The sequence below is a fragment of the Gigantopelta aegis genome, chromosome 2, assembly GCF_016097555.1.
Source record: "Gigantopelta aegis isolate Gae_Host chromosome 2, Gae_host_genome, whole genome shotgun sequence".
NCBI classification, from domain to species: Eukaryota; Metazoa; Mollusca; class Gastropoda; order Neomphalida; family Peltospiridae; genus Gigantopelta; species Gigantopelta aegis.
The window spans coordinates 21,241,938-21,261,787 of NC_054700.1; the positions used below are offsets into that span (position 1 = coordinate 21,241,938).

The 19,850-nt window shown below is 36.3% G+C and overlaps 1 protein-coding gene across 2 annotated transcripts in view; it reads left to right on the plus strand.

Moving 5' to 3' along the window:
- Nucleotides 1–343: 343 nt before the first annotated feature.
- The window catches only part of LOC121382665 (putative elongator complex protein 1), a 38,522-nt gene continuing 19,015 nt past the window's right edge, over nucleotides 344–19,850 (plus strand). For both annotated transcript variants that reach the window (XR_005959204.1, XM_041512203.1), the window contains exons 1-17: nucleotides 344–433; nucleotides 3,700–3,882; nucleotides 5,414–5,560; nucleotides 5,982–6,063; nucleotides 6,406–6,486; nucleotides 7,033–7,118; nucleotides 7,857–7,956; nucleotides 10,327–10,417; nucleotides 11,415–11,538; nucleotides 11,785–11,887; nucleotides 13,272–13,502; nucleotides 14,358–14,522; nucleotides 15,063–15,171; nucleotides 16,291–16,449; nucleotides 16,847–16,956; nucleotides 17,342–17,454; nucleotides 18,701–18,754. Coding sequence is in view for 1 of the 2 variants with exons in the window: in XM_041512203.1 (XP_041368137.1) it covers nucleotides 3,736–3,882; nucleotides 5,414–5,560; nucleotides 5,982–6,063; nucleotides 6,406–6,486; nucleotides 7,033–7,118; nucleotides 7,857–7,956; nucleotides 10,327–10,417; nucleotides 11,415–11,538; nucleotides 11,785–11,887; nucleotides 13,272–13,502; nucleotides 14,358–14,522; nucleotides 15,063–15,171; nucleotides 16,291–16,449; nucleotides 16,847–16,956; nucleotides 17,342–17,454; nucleotides 18,701–18,754 (1,902 nt within the window). In the remaining variant the exon portion in view is untranslated. The remainder of the gene's footprint in view (nucleotides 434–3,699; nucleotides 3,883–5,413; nucleotides 5,561–5,981; nucleotides 6,064–6,405; nucleotides 6,487–7,032; nucleotides 7,119–7,856; nucleotides 7,957–10,326; nucleotides 10,418–11,414; nucleotides 11,539–11,784; nucleotides 11,888–13,271; nucleotides 13,503–14,357; nucleotides 14,523–15,062; nucleotides 15,172–16,290; nucleotides 16,450–16,846; nucleotides 16,957–17,341; nucleotides 17,455–18,700; nucleotides 18,755–19,850) is intronic.

Genomic DNA, 19,850 nt, shown 5'->3' on the forward strand with positions numbered 1-19,850 from the left:
CGGCTGTACATTTGTCAGCGTAGGATAATACAGATTCCAAAGTGTATTGTGTTTTGTTGTGTTTCTAGTGAGCTAAACGGGCTATAATAATATATACTTTATATAAGATCGTATCTCTGATCATACCTAAAGACGAGCCATACTAGGGTTTAACAGCCTGTTACAGAGAGATCTGATAGATATACAGTTAGGAGAGATATTTTGATAATCGTGTTTTATTCAGTTACGGGAATTATAGAATCCCCGTGACAACCGGTCTAAATAATTCTCTGCTACACAAAGTAAGAACACGGGAAAATAGCCATAGTGCCTTAAATGTACGGTGTGGGTTAATCTAAAGAATATTCAAAATGGCGCTTCCCATGGGGACATGATTTGCAGCAAGAATGTTTATTTTTCTTTATAAAGTTCTATAATGAGCTGTATTAAATAGGTGAAATAACTATAGATAAAATTCATAATACATTTTCGTAGGGTTTGTACCTATGTGTTCGTTTATTTAACTTTAATATCCTATTTACGATGTGTTATTATTTGTCTATACGTCTTTAAGTTCCTAATTTCGACTTTGTCCTAATTTCGTTAACTGACATGCAACATACATATATACTATTATTGGAGGCAATTCCTCTCGTTCCATCATAAGTCATGCTAAAATTAATATGGATATATTTGGGTTAATCACTTAATGCTTCTATCCTGCTGTCCTGTATTGATAATTTACATGTAATTCCAACAGATCAAGGTAAATGATTATGAAAGTGATTGCTCACATCTGTTGTTGAATCAATGAATGACATTGTATTGTCAAAAATTATTGGATCTGGTCGGGTAAAGTTTTAAGTGCATATATGCCACTAGAGCTTCAAGCCTTGAAATAAGCGGCCGGTCACGGTCATTGTCCGGTACAAATTTGTAACTTGTCAGTAACAATGTCGATTGCGCCGGTCACCATGTCCGAAGCTCGCGTTGTAGTAAAAGCCGGCTGTTTTGGAGTCGAATACACTTAATGCACCGATTAAAAAAAAAATTGATTACGAATGAAAAAACACAAATGTGTACCAGTGGGATTCGAACCGGTTCGCGGGGCACTTGACAGTCCAACACGAAGTTCATCTACAGTCCGCGTACCTGTTTAGTAAGATTTTTCATAGTTTTCGTTTAAAGTTTGCAATTCAAATTGCCTCGTGGTTAACAATTAAAGGAGTTGAACAACATAACTTCAGTCTTTGCTGTAAAAGAACAGACAGGTACCGATAATGACAAATCAACTGTCCCTGTACCCAGTATCTGCGGCGGGCAGCCGCCGATTAAATTGTCCCCCCAAAAAAGTCCCAAAACAAATATCCTGCAGAGTAGTATCTTAAAATCTAGCACTGAATTAAAATGGCAAAAGGAGGATTTAGTTAATACAAATGCCTCTTTGTGGCTACAGTTTGAAGAAAACACCAAAGGCGAGGTTACACTTATGACGTGCTCGCTCTGCAAAACATTTTAAAAAGAAATGCAGTATAATCACGATTTTTCGGACGCATGGATCACAAATCTGCCTGTGTCAAATGCTAACGATCACTCGGCAACCAATATTACTACAAACAAGACACTGATGACATTGAAAAAAATGGATGAGTCTGAGTCAGATCATCATGAATCTGAAAGTTCAACACAAAGTGATAGTGACAACAGTTTTATGGGTTTCTTAAGCTCTATCCTAACCGGCTGCGAGCGACACGAGCAATGCGAAAAATTATTTTAGAAATCATTTATTTCCATTGCCGCATCCTAACTGTACGCGTGCGACGCGACAGATTTATATGTTGCGTCGTACTCGTGCGGTTAGGATATGGCAATTGAAATCCATGATTTCTAAAATAATCGCTCTTGTAGCTCGTGGCTGGTTAGTATACAGCTTTACCAGAGGACATATATTAATGCATCATAGACTAGTAAGTACGTAACAATAATAAATGTCATCATTTGGTGACTATTGCCTTAATTGCTGCATTGGTTATTTACTAATTAAATATATCAATTATTAAACAACATAAAACATAATTTATTTCATTTTTATGTCAGGCACAAATTGATTGGTGCAGGACATTGTGTCAGGTACACCAAAATGTTTTATTTCAAGGCTTGGAGCTTCATGCATGCCTATCACAGGCTTAATCTCTGACTTTTGCCAGTGACTATGTCCGGACCAGGAGGGGGGTGGGTAAATTTGAGGTGGGCGGAATTTAGAAGTAGGTGCTGAGACCTAGGCCAAAAACAACTGGCATAACCTGCACTTGTCTGGAACAAAAAAAATTAAACCCAAAAATAAATTAGAATGCTCGGCCGAAAAGGTTTTAAGGTGATTTGAGCAATTTTGATGGGCAATCAAATTAAACTATGTTGGACTGTTTACAAAAAAAATAAACATAAAATTTTGAATGACGGCCCAAACTTTATTTAAGTCCAATGAGCCCAAATAGGATGTTACCTGTCCTACGGCGACGAGATGACAAACTTCTCATTGAAGAGAAGAACCAGCTTCCTGTAGCTGTGAGTCAACAAGCACTTCGCTAACTGGGTGTACTGTGCACCGGCGATGATCTTTAAAATCCTGTGGACAGTGTAGTTGTCCATCTCTCTGTGTAGGATCCCTTGTCGATAAAGACCACCATGGCGCGACTTAACCCCTAGCACTTGTCCCATGCCCCGTAGCTCCGTCGAGTGGATGGCGACCTCGTGTCCATCTGGGAAGACCATGAAGTTCTTCTCGTAGTAGCCACCAGGCAGCCCGTTGGGGTCCGAGACATCGCCGACCGAGTGCCTAAAGTACTGGCCTTTGATCTTTCCTGCTGCAAATCGTCCCGGGCGGAAGCAGAAGGCTGACTCTTGGCATGTTGGTTACCGTGGAGGGGGGGGGGGGGGGGGGGGGTGATGGCCTTCCGCTTTGCAGCACCAACATCTGAAGTCGTCTTGGCAGAGTTCCCCATGGGTGGTGGCCTCAATGTGGACGGACGAGCTGGAACAGGCAACGCTGGCCGCGAGGTATCACCCGTGGTCTGCACCAAAGCCTGCGTTGGTTCTGTCGGTTCAGTCAGTTGCCGAGTCGCTTCCGGTCGAGCTGGCTGGTCAGGTTGTGGTGGGGGAGGCGACACAGACGGGACCGCTTTGTTCCCCCCTATGCCGCCCCTGGCGCACGTTTCCTCTTCCACGTTCTTTTTCTCTTCGTCTTCACTGTGACCGCAACGCGGTACTCCAACAGCTTCCGTAACTGGCAAGAAGCCCCCCCCCCCCAGGTGCGGGAGCAAGTCTAGTGCATGATACCACGTCTAACCTCATTGCTAGCTAACTTGAGAATGACATTATTGGAAAGAATTCTGAACGTTCCAGCATGCATGCTAATACTATCACTAACCTTAACCCTAAACCTAAGCGTGAATGAACTGAATGCTGTAACGTTCGGAAGTCTTACCACATTATTTTCTTAGGTGAGAACTCCAATCCAAGAAAACATATTTCTAAAGAGAAAAAAGGTTATGATTTTATTTGTGTGAGCTGCACCAAATGGGCTGGACGTGGCACCCTTCTGTAATCTATTTGCTACCAACTAGAATACTAATATTCATTTAGTTGGTTCAATACAGTACATGTTTGTGTAGTTATGAATAAAGCTTATTCTTATAGGGTGTGTTTTCTTTCACTTTGCAGGACATGTAAATCATTCTAGCTGTCTACTAAGAAGCCATGAGAAATTTAAAACTTCTGCGTTGTGAACAAACCCCAGCCTGTGAGAGTTATCCGGATGTCCGTCAGTCCAGCATAGATCCAGATACTGGAACACTATACTGTGCAACAAGAACGTTATTGTTTGGATTGACAAGTGATGGAAAGGTTGGTTCTTAAGTACTAAGTCACAGTAATGATTGTTGACTTACTAAAAAAAGTTTGTTTTGTTTTTATTTTAAAACGACACCACTAGAGCACATTGAGTCATTAATTATTGGCTATTGGATATCATCCATTTGGTCATTTTGACATATTGTCTCATAAAGGAAACCCACTACATTTTTCTATTAGTAGCAAGGGATCTTTTATACGCACCATTTCACAGACAGGATAGCACATACCACATATTTTGATTTACCAGCTGTGCACTGGTCTGAGTGAGAAATAGCCCAATGCAGTGTGTCTGCCAGAAAGAAATTTTTGGATATGGCACTATGGAATTGAATGCATCCACTGTCAACAAAAGGGGTATGGGGGTGCCTCCCCCAGAAAGAAAATGGGTCAAGTTTAGGCTTAGGGTTGAGAAAAGCATATAGTAATGATAAAAATAATTAATTTTGTCTAAAGGTTAACTTAATTTTTTTTTTAATCTGCCAAAATATTTGGGTATGACGCCATACCCGTTTTACACTCTGGCGGAAACCCTACAATCGGCCAACCCACTGGGATCAATCCCATACTGACCATGCATCAAGCAATCGCTTTACCACTGGGCTGTGTCCCCCCGTGTACACCTACTAAAAGCAGACTTGCACAGATTTTAAATGTAAATTATTGAAAGACTCGTATGGTGTAGAGATGTGCAATATTACTGGTATACCGAAATACCGGTATTTTGTTCTGTCTTGGTATGTACCAATACGTTTTGTACTGTACCGGTATACTTCGGGACTTTCCATGTATGATAACTTTACGGAAATAACTGAGAAATAAATTATCAGGGTCATGAAACAAAATACATAATTTCGAGAAATTATTTAAAAACAAAATAGTAAATGTCAAATGTTGATGATTGTTCTTGTTCCATTAACAAATCTTTAAAAAAATAATGGAATTTTCCAAAATAACTAGAATCTCAAAACGTTGCCACCAAGTTACAAAAATATGGTAGATGAGTTTGTTGTTGTTCGCAACATATGTGCGAAATCAGACATTTTTTAGAACTTGTGCTGTTGTTCACCAAAGTTGCAAATTGCGAAGAAAAAAAAATTGCTTACTCACTCAACTTTAGAGGAAAATAAAATGTCATGTGTAAACTGAATCAGTCAGAATCTCTACTGGTATTTCATTGAAGTATGTCATACATGTTTGGCCTCATTGTATCATATGTTGAGACAATATGGTATCACTGAATCACAGTGATTAGTATAATGTTCCTACTAATGTGGTATACAGTGGTACTTACCGTAGCAGTTTCTTAAAACCCACGGTATACCGGGATACTTTTGTTTTCGTGGTACCCAACCCTATATGTTTTTTCAAAGCTAATGTTGGCAATGTGTTAAGATTTTAATAAGATACAGCCATTGAAGTAAGCACACATAGTAAGCCATGCACAAGTTGTCATATTTAAAAGATTGGTTAGAGGTGGGAAATTAGTATATTCATCATTTTTATGTTGCTTTCTTTTCTCTAGAAATGTTATGAAGCTCCTTTGACCGAGTACATTCCAACCGATGGGTCTGGTGATGTCATTGGTTTACAGTATCTTCCAGATCAGCAGTCAAACTGTGTCGCCACTAGCTCAGGAGATGTTCTGCTGTGCAATTCCTCCTATCAAGAGGTTTCTTCTGTTTTAAATTCCTCCTATAAAGAGGTTTCTTCTGTTTTAAATTCCTCCTATCAAGAGGTTTCTTCTGTATTAAATTCCTCCAAGCAAGAGGTTTGTTTTGCATTTCCATTCCGCAAATACATGACATACAGGTACGTGTATGTATATATCAAGTTGTTGGTTATGTGTGTTATTTCCCCCTTGTCGAGATGTTTATTCTTTGTGTACATGTACAAATGTATGTAAATTCCCATTGTCAAACTGAGTAGTACAATTCTCCCTATTACCACAGTACTTGGAGCACTGGATTCTTATGTTTAGTGTGTACATGTAATTATGCTAACCTTCCTCTTTTTTTGGTTGAGATGTTTTCATTATTATTATTTCTTTTACTGTACCCAATATGTGATATATTGATTTTGGTTCTTCACAGATTGAATGTGTTGGTAATGTCGATAGTGGATTGTTGGCTATGGCGTGGAGTCCAGATCAAGATGTGGTTGTATTTGTTACAGGTATTTCATTAGTACTTGTTAACTTTAAGCACTATATCAAAGTTCTGTTTTAATTTTTGTTATTTAGTATAAAGACTATACCATGAACTGTATATGTCCATAAGAATGTACAAACAAGTAATTTCATTTACTATGAGACAAACAATAATTTTAATGGAACTTTTGCAAGTGTAAATGCTGTTTTTTTGTGAAAATTATTTGACAGATTTTGTGTCTTAGAGTAGTTTGTGTATTTTTTAATATCATCTGTTATTTATATGTTATTATTATAATTTATTACAGTTACACATTAAAATGTACATTTTGTGATAGTTTTTCTTCATGTTTTGCATTATTTTTAAGGAGCCGATACTTTAATTTTGATGAATCGAGAATTTGATCCCATCACAGAGGTACCACTTCAACCACCGGATGCAGGAGAAGGTGAGAAAATATTGATACAGACTGAGTCCAGTAACAAGAGCTTTAGTGCTTTAACAAGAATCTATTTACAACTCATGTAATCTTTAGTCAAAACACTTCTCTTGGAGTTTTTAATGTGATGGAAGTTTTGTTTTACAAGTCCTTTTTGAAATATATTCCTGATAAAGTCCAAATGATTAAGAATTAAGACTGATTCCTAGGAATTTGAGGCAGTATCTTGTGAGGCAGATTGTATATTGTATGCTTAAAATCTCCCAGAGTTTGCTGTAAAATTCCAGATTTTAGTGCCACACAAGAAACTTTCCTCTTGTTCTTTGATCAAAAGCTCATGATAACACCTACTTTTAAAATATCCTATGAACATTTCTGGATATTTTGTCCCTTGTCATTTTCATCTTGAATGAACCCTTAAATGCTCTTTTTTTTTTTCATCTGTCATTTATATTTTTTGGCTTGATCATGTTGACAATACAAGATCAGATTACTTTTTATTGGATTTAATGCTTACATATTTAGAAATGAACACTATTAGCCATCTTATTTCAGCTGAATTTGTGAATGTTGGCTGGGGAAAAAAAGAAACCCAGTTTCATGGATCAGAGGGAAAAGATGCTGCCAAGAAGAAGGCGGAGGTGTGTTAGTATATAATTTCCCCATGTGCGAGGCTCTTAAAATCGTGTGTACAACTGTAATGTTTCATTGTCATTAATTTTGTGTGATCCATTTTTCATAGGGCTTAAAATTTAGAACACAATATAAAAAATGTTATGGAGTTATGAAACGTTTTGTGTGTGTTCAATATTGTTTGCAGCAGTACATGACATGTTAAACTATAAAGATATGTGAGCAACAAAGTATTGCAAAAAGTGTGAGGTGCTGATGGTCACAATAAATTCTTAATACATTAATATAATGAGTTTTAATGCCACGAGTAAATACAAAGCTACAGATATATTATAAAAGAAATTCATTGATGGGGAAGGTTGTAGTTACTCACCTTTGGTCTGATTGGTAGCAGATGCAATAGCATGCTTCAGCCCTCATTGAATCTAAGAATAAACAGTTTAAAAAAACAAGAAGAAAATTATGGCTTTTTTGGATCAGTCACTGACCAATTGCAGTGCTTTCCTCAAACAAACCTGATAGATCTACAGAAGTAATGAAAATACAATATATTTGATGTACAAACCCATAATTATGTCTCCAGTGTTCCAGCCTTTTTTTTCTTCTTCTTTTTTTGTATTTTACCTGCATAAGCACAATATTAACCGATTGAAAAAAATCAACAGAAAAAAAAAATCCAGATATCTCACTGAGTCTCAAGCATTTTAATGCTAATATTATGATTTAATATTTGTACTATTTCTTAGGAAGTTGGTCAAGCACTATACATGGATGATCAGCGACCACGGGTGTCCTGGCGAGGTGATGGTCAATACTTTGTCGTCAGCAGCATTCACAAAACAACAGGTTTGTACATACTGTATGTTTCAGCCTATAAGCCGCTACATTTTTACTGTGAATTGCAAGGTGCGGTTTATAAAACGGTGTGCTTTATTTATGAATTTTACGGTAACTACCGTTCATATAAACTGCACCTTTTTTTTTTTTGTATTGTCATAATAATAATATAGCATATCAAATGACTGGGACTGAAGTATTATGATATAATGGCTGTTTATTAATAGTCTAGCCAGGCTAGAAACAATACAACACTTGTGTATTGTTATGCATGTACTTACAGTGTCAAAAATAGACTCGACTGAAAAGTTTCTTAGTTTGATTTCTGTAACATTTATTGTTAGTAGTACATCAGATGTGTTTGTCTGATGTTTTAAAATGAAGTAACTCACTTCATATTATACAAAGTAATGTTGTTATACTTTGTAGCAAACACACCCCACTTGCATGTTCGATACTGCAAATAAAAAGCCTAAACAATATGTGAAAACAATTACAATGTCATGGCCATTTACAGCCAATTGCAAAAGCCAGGTCTTAACAATGACACCAAACAGTTTCTTTATATTTTTAACACCGTTTGTTACCTGTTTGTAATGTTTTTAATTAATATATCAGAATTTTAAGTTCAGTACGAAGCTTGCAAATTAAAATCACTTGATCGGAGTACATGTAATGTTTGTATTACATGTCAACATTCCCAATCTAATTCGCCTGCTAATTTATACAGAGCATAATGCTGTTGTAATGTATTTCATTATATTACATGTAATTATATATATATATATATATATATATATATATATTATAAATACAGGGTACCCACAGAACAGGGAAAACAGGGAAGATGGTTTTAAATAATTCCCTGCATGGAAAATTCAGGGAATTTGAAATGTTTGTCTGATTCATGGAAAATACAGGGATTTATTTTTGGGTGTAACAGAATCTGGAAAATATCAGGGGACTTTGTTGAGTCCTATATTGTATATATATGGATATGTATACAAAATCATGTAAAAATGTAATAAACCTAAGATATTGGTGTTTTGGATTCCTTTGTCTTTTTCATGAGGGTACTGAATGATAGCTACTAGTATATGTTTAAAAAAACTATTTTTATTGAGAAATCATCTGATCACCGTATCAAATTGTAGCACCAAGGAAAATGTCCTGCTTATATGATCTACATATAGCATCCACAACACTAGAAGTCAAAATGGATATAAGCGACCATTGCTTCAGAGCTATGTGTATCAGAAATGTTAGTACATTAAATTTGGTTATGCCATACTAATGTATTGTTAACATAGTGTAGTCTCAGATTTACTTTTCTAACATTTCTGCTATACATATTCAGGGGAAAATATTTCGAAATCTGAGGTAACCGGAAGTTGGTTCACATGCTTTTTATCTAGGTAACCAATTGTTCGTTTACGTGAATTATATTTGTGTTACCTGTAGGTTGCCTGATCGGTTACCTCAAAGTTACGTTGAAATTATATTTTAAATACATAATTTTTAGCTCAGACATAAAGTTAAAACAAAATACAAAAGAAAACATTTTATAAAACAGATTCTTTTATGCTTGCTAAAGTTAACAATATTGTAAAAGGACTAAATATCGGCCCCAGTACTAAAACAAAATAGATACACTTCCACATTATTTTTCTTGTTTTGCGGTGGCCAAGATACTTTCACTTTATTGATGGTATGTTTATACTACAGTGATATTCCAAATTTGAATTCCTGTTTACATTAAAAACATTTTCAACATTTGTAAAATATTACATCTAATATATATTCCTTTTTAATAGAGAAGTGAACACCACAAGTCCTTTAATTAATTTCAGTTTATTGTCACTGGCCTACATGTATATATCCAGCTTGACCCGACCTCATTTGAATATGTAATTTTTGCACACACCACTCTAGTTAGGTTACAGAGAAACACATGGTTTGCAATCGAGTGAGTACTAGTACATGTACCTTTTATAATCTTATTGGAACAAGTTATCATTATTAAGTTCTTGTTCATATTTTCGTAAAAATAGCGGGGTTTGTCAATAGTGTTTTGTTTACGAAACTTTCCAATTCTTTATTTACATATGTATATAGTACTCGGGGGGGGGAAAACCCCATACATTTTTGTCCTCCTTGGCTACATCATGTCATCTTTTTTATTTTTATTCAACACTGTACTCAAAACTAATATGACTCAACCAGATTTTTTTCACAAGCTTTACGATTGAGGCTCATACAAATCCAAGTTGATTAGTGTTTTTGGCTACAGCTATTTTAAAACATTATGTTATCTATTAGTAGGTTGTCACAGATGTTATTACCCATAACACCAAACTGAATAAAACCCTGATGTTGTAGGATGCCGGTGTCTACATGTGTGGACCAGGGAGTGTATACTTCACTCAACAGGGGAGGTGCTTAATGGTTTGGAGCAAGCCCTTGCTTGGAAGTAAGTTACAAAATTTGTTTGTTGTTAGCAAAACCTTTCAGTATATAGAGAAACCCCTCTAAAATAGACCAAGTAAAAATTCCAGTTTTAAGGGGCATCCAGTTTAGTGTGGTTCTGTTCTGTACCAGTTTGGCGGGAATTCTGTTAACAGAGTGTCTGGTTTTTAGGGGTTTTGGTGTACTATTAAAAACATGACTTGTATTTGAATTTTTTTTAAATAAACAAATTTACAAAACTTTCCAAAGAGGAATGCTTTCAAAAAGGTTTTTTTTTTTTTTTTTATACAACCAATTGAGAGAACACTGGGTCCGATTGAACAAACATTTCAACCAATTGAGAGAACACTGAGTCCGATTGAACAAACATTTCAACCAATTGAGAGAACACTGAGTCCGATTGAACAAACATTTCAACCAATTGAGAGAACACTGAGTCCGATTGAACAAACATTTCAACCAATTGAGAGAACACTGAGTCCGATAGAACAAACATTTCAACCAATTGAGAGAACACTGAGTCCGATAGAACAAACATTTCAACCAATTGAGAGAACACTGAGTCCGATTGAACAAACATTTCAACCAATTGAGAGAACACTGAGTCCGATTGAACAAACATTTCAACCAATTGAGAGAACACTGAGTCCGATAGAACAAACATTTCAACCAATTGAGAGAACACTGAGTCCGATAGAACAAACATTTCAACCAATTGAGAGAACACTTGAGTCTGATTGAACAAACATTTCAACCAATTGAGAGAACACTTGAGTCCGATTGAACAAAAATGTCTTTTTGCACAGCTCTTTACACTGTTCTAATTTTAACTTTTGAATTAATATTGAACATCAATTCATATATATATTTACCTTTGTTTGACACCCTAAGCCGGTATATATTTTTTGTGTTGGCGTGTTACTAAACGTTCATTCATTCATTTTCTTTCCTCCCAACTCGTTAATCAAGTAATAATTTATTTATTGATAATTGTTTTTCAGACCAAGTGGCAGTCTGATTGCGTCGACAAGGAGAAAGCCAAACAAACATGAAGTGGTGTTCTTCGAGAAGAATGGACTGAACCATGGGGAATTCACTCTGCCATTCCAACACGATCAGATTACGGTATGGGACATTTCTCATTCATTTTATTTTTATTTTTATCCAATCCGGGGCAGGACGTAGCCCAGTGGTAAAGCATTCACTTGATGTGTGGTCGGTCTGGGATCGATTCCCATCGGTGGGCCAATTGGGCTATTTCTTAGGGCTTTAAACCTAATAATGTTCTCACTGGACTAAATTAGATATTATGTACTTAAACGACACATGCAACTGTATCAACTATATACTTTTGTTGAATGTATGTTGTAGGTGTGTGAGCTGTTGTGGAACTCTGACTCCACAGTGTTGGCTGTTTGGTGTGAAGAGTTGACACCGTCAAAGGACAATGATGGTCGTCGGTCAAACACATACAGTAAGATGATGTTTTTAAATATCATGTTTAGTGAAACTTGTTTAAATCGGACCTTGTTTAAACCGGACCCTGAAGTTCCGAAATTCTGCCAAAACCAGTCAAATTTCATAGTCCTGAATAATCTCTTACTTAAACCATGTATTAAAAACCAGGAATTATGAATTATCTGTCCCGAGTAAATGAATGTTGTAAACCCGAGCCTTTGGCGAGGGTTTTACAACATTCATTCATGAGGGACATATAATTCGTGGCGAGTTGGTTATTCTCTTTGTTACCCATTGTCAATTTTAACTGATTTTTAATGTAAAAATTCCTCTGCAGTCTACAACAAAGCCATTACGTCATATAATCTTACACGCATTACCATGACATAATGTAAGTGATGTCATAGCATAACGGCGTTCTTTTTACAGCCAAATGTTTACAGTACAAAATAATGCAACTGTATTTGCATTTGAAAATAATTATTTTTATATATTACTAAAGCCGCTGCTTATGAAAATATACCATTTCATGTTTACGAAACAAATGAGTCCATTTTTTTCTGTAAATCTTTGTAGATCGTATAATGTATGTGTCATCTGACTCATGAATGGAAACATTATATGAATGAAAGTGAAGTTCCGGCCATGGCAAGCAACCAACCAAACGTCGTGATTTTTAAGCCAGCCAATCAGTGTCTGTAGAAGCAATCTGCACACTGCAGAGATCGAAAAAATATTACCCCGTATATTTGAGCCCATATGGGTAATAAAATGAAATAGTGACACATTGAGAGTAAAATATTACAAACAACTAAAATTAGTGTAAAATATACACATGTGACTTAATTTGTATTTTATACACTAAATACAAACAGTTTTGTTTTGGGGGGTTTTCTGTGATAGATACATAACAAAATAGATATTTAGCAACATTATTATTACTTTATTAGTCATTTTTGCTCCGAGCAACTCAGTTATTGGACATGTTCGTTCACAGTTACGAATTCAATGTCAAGGGAAATAACTCTGTATTCTAAAACAAAATCCTCTAATCCTCTGGATAAACATTAGGTCCCCAGCATGATCCGGTTTAGACGGGTTTCACTTCACTGTGTCACTAAAGGCCAGGGTCCATGCTTATGAAAGTTTAGTTGAGACTCCAATCTCTAACAGCATCACACTCATCCAATTTGTATGGCTTTGTGATGGTGTTAAAATCTCCAACTCTTCAGTCTAGACAGGATCAGGGCCACATTTTACGAAGCAGTTTTATGCGTCTTTAAATAAAACATTCCTTCCTTGAAATTTAGGTTTAATGTAATTATTATTCTCATTTATTTCATTTCATTTCATGCTGGGGTGTCGTTAACATTCATTCATTCATTCATTCATTATTTCAGTTCAGTTGTGGACTGTGAACAACTACCACTGGTATCTGAAGCAGAGCCTTCACTTCATCTCACAGCCGGGTGATGGCATTGTGACTGTTCTGTGGGACCCCGAGCAGGCCTACAAGCTACACGTCGTGTTGTCCAGCGGTCAGCACCTCGGTTACACCTGGGCCTGGACCACAGATAACAGTCTCGGGAAGTCGGCTGATGATGACGCAGTCACTGCTGTTATTGATGGAGGTTTGAACACCAATTTATACATGTAGGTCAAGGTTGCCCCACCTTGACATGGTCAGATTGTGCTGGGGATAGTAAATGTAAAATTATAATAATAAAACTTTAAAAAATATTTTTAAAATTTCAACTTTATTTCAAATTTATTTTCATGCTTTAAAGAGACTCCTGAGTTTATAGCCATTGTAAGATGCATCTGACTAACAGAGTTTTGTAATGATACATATTACACTCTAAATATAGTTTCTTATTTAGAATATCAGCAACTGTATGTATAATGTTTTTCTTGCTATGCTAATGATAAAAGTTGCCCAAATTGAATTTTTACTTCAGAATAAATTTGAATATATGAAAAAATAAATATCTTAGGACATTAAATTATTGGCTCCATATTCATTGTGTGGTCCTTAACCATGTGTCTGACGCCATATAACTGTAAATAAAATGTGTTGAGTATTCATAAAGAAACTTAAGTCAATGTACAGTTATGATACTTATGTACAAATTTAAATGTAGATAAGTATCATATACAAATGTACATGTACTTTGACTTAAGTACATGGTATGTTAATTCAGAGCCTGGAGTTTTAATTATGTGCTGATGTCTGATTAAAAAACATTCCTTCCTTTCTTTTAAATTACCTAGTAACTCGCTATTTCATTTAAAAAAAATTAACATACATGTAATTGGGATGTGCTTCACAGCATATAAAATATTAATACTTTTTTATTTATTTTATTGCTTTCTGAAATTACCGTACAATACTAATTGTATGTTTATACAAATGTTGTTATGTTGAATGGCACATACAACAAGTATTAGTGTTAATACCATAATTTGAAGGTTTCTTCTATCTGTAGACCAAGTTCTGGTGACTCCGTTCCGTGTGATGGTTGTCCCCCCACCCATGTGTGCGTACAGTCTGCAGCTCCCGGCCCCAGTCTGTCAGGTAGCGTTTGGCTCGGACAGAGCCGACATTGCTGTGATCACAAACAACAACAAACTAGCTATCTACAAACAACTGGGTACGCTAAACTGTACTTTAAAATCTTTTCACATTTTTTACCTCCGTGAAACGTTTGTTTTATTTAATGACACCACTAGAGCACATTGATTTATCAATCATCGGCTGTTGGATGTCAAACATTTGGTAATTTTGACCAAGTCTAAGAGAGAAAACCAACTACATTTTTCCATTATTAGCAAGGGATCTTTCATATACACCATCCCTCAGACAGGATAGTACATACCACAGCCTTTGATATACTAGTCGTGGTGCACAGGCTAGAACGATTATATCAATGAAGGTAAAATTAAATTATTTATTTGGCGATGATGTCAATTTTAGCTTTACAGTTTTGTGTTTTCATGTACATCCGTTTCCTACAGACTATTAGAACTAGATCACTGAAATTTTGGATGTTAATCTCAATTCAAGTTGAACATAGTTTCTGTTAAATTGTTACAAACATTTAAACGTTTTGTTTTATCATTAAAACATGTATTCCTCCTGCCCTCTTTAGGTTTCTTTTGACACCCAGATTAGATGCCAGTTTATTTTGTAGACAGCAGTGACAAAGAGACAAAATCTGATGACAGTGTAACCATATCGGCAGCTGGTGGTAATGGTTTCAAGTCTCAGTGCAACACACACAGGCTACAGGCTGTTTACAGGTATTTATTAACAAATATATGGAGGCCGAGGCCAGCACCTGCACCCATGACAGGCGTACTCTGAATTGCATGTCAGACCCTCTGACCTGACCTGACTACAGAATGTTCACAGATATTTATGACATCATAGTCATCAGAAGTGTGGGGCCAGGGGGAATATGCCCCTCTATCAATTTTTAAAATGCGGTGTCCCCAGCCAGCTTAAATTATTAAAATTAATATATAGCTCCCACCCCTCTCTGTGTTTGGGCGGGACGTAGCCCAGTGGTAAAGTGCTCGCTTGATGCGCGGTCGGTTTGGGATCGATTCCGTCGGTGGGCCCATTGGGCTATTTCTCATTCCAGCCAGTGCACCACGACTGGTATATCAAAGGCTGTGGTATGTACCACGGAGTGGCGACAGCGGGTTTCCTCTCTCAGTATCTGTGTGGTCCTTAACCATATGTCTGATACCATATAACCGTCAATAAAATGTGTTGAGTGTGTTGTAAAATAAAACATTTATTTCTTTTTTTTTGTTTCCTCTCTCAATATCTGTGTCCGACACTATATAACTGTAAATAAAATGTGTTGAGTGCATTGTTAAATAAAACATTTCCTTCCTTCCTCTCTCTCTCTGGCTGTCTATGTTTGTCTGTCTGTCTGTGTCTCAGTCTGTGATGTTCTGTTTTCTCTTTCCCCAGTATTGATGTGGGCAGCTCGGAACTGGACCTGGACTCTCTGACAGTGATGCATCTCACCTGGCTCTCTGTCTGTTTGTGTCTATCTGTCTGCCTGTTTGTGTCTGTCTGTGTTTGTTTCTCAGTCTGTGATGTTCTGTGTTCTCTTTCCATAGTATTGATGTGTGCAGCTCAGGACTTGACTCGGACACACTGATAGTGATGCATCTCGTTTGACTGGATGTCTGTCCATTTGTCTGTCTGTATTTCTGTCTGTGTTTGTCTGTTTCTCAGTTTATGATGTTCTGTGTTCTCTTTCCCCAGTATTGATGTGGGCAGCTCAGGACTGGACTCGGGACAGTGATGCATCTCACGTGGCTTCCTGTCTGTCTGTGTATGTCAGTCTGGGTCTCTACCCGTCTGTGTCTCAGTCTGTGATGTTCTGTTTTCTCTTTCCCCAGTATTGATGTGGGCAGCTCAGGACTGGACCGAGACTCTCTGACAGTGATGCATCTCACCTGGGTCTCGGATGACTTGTTTGTCTTTGCTGTCACCGACTCCACCACCAGAACATCTCTACTGTGTTCAGCCTCACTGTCAAACAGTAGTCTGCAGATCAGGTAACACAGGGAATGGTTTAGTCAGTATCACCTTGTGATTTCCTATGAAAGTTTCAGTGATCACTACACAGTTCCAAAGTATCTACTAATCAGTTTTCAAGTAGATTAGCAACTGATGCCAACCAAACGTTTAATAACAAATTATACCCAATAATATATAACAGTTGTTTCCATCTGTTTTATTTTTAAAGGTAGGAAGTTGAATACAGTTATTAGAGAATGAATATTAGGCTACTACAAAGACTTTATTTAGTGAAATGTATTTTGAGCACTAATTGTTAGCAGAATTGGTGGGGGAGTTTGGGAATGTATATGTGTTGTTTTTAAAAATCAATTTTGTGATAGGAGTTCAGTAAAACTGAGAGACATGTGTTCACATGGTGTGTTGTATTTCTAGCTGTGTGACAGAAGTTCAACATGGAGTGGTGTCGAGTCTGTGTCGCAGTCTGAAGGCTGGTACTTTGGCTCTACAGACTCAGGATGGATCTCTCTTCAGGTTCACTCCGGGTAAGAAACCTCTCGGGTAGGTCACTAGTGTTACACCGTCATTATTAAAGCAAAACATGATAGTTTCTACAGGCATGGTAAGCACTGACCTCGACCTACTGAAATTGACCTTTATTATTTCTGCAGATCTAGACAGACATTCACCTGTCTGATTCTACTGAACCTTAGTGTTTCTACTAACACTGAGGTTGTTCTTTCTACAGACATGGACAGTTATTCTACAGACACAGACAGTTACATGTATGTTAGCAATTATTCTGTTAAAATATATGTTTTTAATATAATTAATGATAAAATTATAATACTTTAAAAAACCCAAAAAATCTGATGTATGTTGGGATGTTATTTTTTTATAAATCACTGACAGTGGTTTCTGTTTTACTAGCATCGTCCAGTGGAGAGAGTGGGAAACTTGAATCGTGGTCAGACAGCCGAGGGGCAGTTATCAGATTTCCATACTTCTGTACACAGATGGCCACATGTGCGTTTGCCAATAATGTATGTATATGAGACCTGTGAAATATATTTTCTTTCGTAAAAAAAGAAAATTGCTTGAATCTTGATATCTTCGGAGAAGATTTGATCCATGTTCTCATTAATTTTATTACAGTGAAACCTACATGTACATGTATCTCAGTGAATTCAAATTCTGATAAAACCGGCAAAGTTTCATGATCCCAATATTTTCTAAATTCTAAGATGACGACCCTCTAAATACTGAAGCCTGTCTAAATTGGATAAATATTACATGTAGGTCTCTGGCGTGTTCTGGTTTAGACAGGTTTCATTGTTCTAATATTTAAGCAAAGTGTACCTTGTCCCTAGTGTTGAAAAATATGATTCTTAGGATGGTTTTTAAATTAAAGTGTGCCTAGTGTTCAAAAATATGATTCTTAGGATGGTTTTTAAATTAAAGTGTGCCTAGTGTTGAAAAAGATGGTTTTTAAATTAAAGTGTACCTAGTGTTGAAAAATATGATTCTTAGGATGGTTTTTAAATTAAAGTGTACCTAGTGTTGAAAAATATGATTCTTAGGATGGTTTTTAAATTTTATAATAATAGTAATAAACGTAAAAGAAGGATGTGCAATCCTTTATGTCCAGAAACAAATTTGTTTTCTTTTTTTGATTACCATAGAAAACTCTTTTCATTATTTATTGGCACATATAATAAATATACAGAATTTCACATAAGTTGTTTTCGCTTTCTATTTATTGCACAAATTTATTTTGTGCATGAATATATACCACGAGACCACATAGCGGTCGAGTGCTTTATTCTTTCTCAAAATAAATGAGTGCAATAAATAGAAAGCAAAAACAATGTATGTGAAGTTCTGTATTTATTCCATACCTTCTTTTATGTTTGACAAAAGCTGTTTTTAATTTAATGTCATAACAACACTGTTAAATCTATGATCAAAACTCCTTTCATGGATTTGCTTAATGTTCAGAATCATGCTCTGCAGCAGCCTTGTGTAATGTTTCAATACGATGTAACGTAATTTGTAAATCTTATATGACATCAGTAAATAAAAAGTGCTAACTGCAGTGAAAATAAAAAGGGAATTCCCCATTTAAAAGTTCCGGTGCAGATTGCACATATGTGCGATACAAGATAAATTTATCACACAGTTTGAAAATGTCTTTATCACTATAGTAAGATTGAATAGATATGTAATAAAATGATGTATTTGTCTACATTTTGAATAGTAAAATTCTAGTTATGTTAATTGTTTTTTTAGGAAGTAGTACTTGGACTGACAGAGAGATACAGGTTTTATGTCAATGATGTGGAGGTGAGTTAAACAGCAACGTATTACACAGCTCATCTACTTTATCCCTGAAATGGAATGAGTTTTATATTTAATTGCTGGCTCCATATTAAAACACACAGGCTATGCATTAAAGCCTTCCTAAACAGACATTGCAGGGCTTGACTTTATTGACAGCTATTGCTGTCATTGTGTGTGGTATAAATTGATGTAGGTCAGGTCATCACCAATGGCACTTTGTGCTGCAGGATAAAAATGACTGACATCGGTAAAGCTCCAAATATGCACACAAAAATGTATATACTTTTTATACAATAAATATTACTTTGGGTGGCAAGTTCTTAAGCTTGAGCCCTGCATTGCATGACAATTTTCATTTTATTGTTAAAGGTGCTATGTGTAGTTAAAAGTGCCATATTTTGCGATTGTTACTTTAAATATATTTGTTATAAATAATTGCAAATTAATTCATCCCACACAAAGTCTTTGCATATTAAGTAACTTTGGAAAATAGAAATTATTCAGTCATGTTCAGTACGATTATATTCTTGACTTATCAGGTCCTAACAAATCTTATGAAGCTGACGAATCCACAAAATGTAGAAAGTTGACTGTTGGTACCTTAGTGAGGCAGGGTGGAACGTAGCCCAGTGGTAAAGCACTCGCTTGGTGAGCGGTTGGTTTGGGATCGATCCCCGTCCGTGAACCCATTGTGCTATTTCTCATTCCAGCCAGTACACCACGACTGGTTTATCAAAGGCCGTGGTATGTGTTATTCAGTCTGTGGGATGGTGCATATAAAATATCCCTTGCTACTAATGAAAAAATGTAGCTGGTTTCCTCTCTAAGACTATATGTCAAAATTACCAAATGTTTGAAACCCAATAGCTGATGATTATAAAATGAATGTGCTCTAGTGGTGTTCTTAAAGAAAACAAATTGTAAACTTAGTAGGAACCACAGAGGCAGATGCATCATACAAATTGTAAACTTAGTAGGAACCACAGAGGCAGATGCATCATACAAATTACTGGCTTAACATTACAGAGTACTTACCTCAACTGAATGCCTTCCATTCCATCGGTCGTCCACCAAAGGTTCCACACCATCATTTACTTTT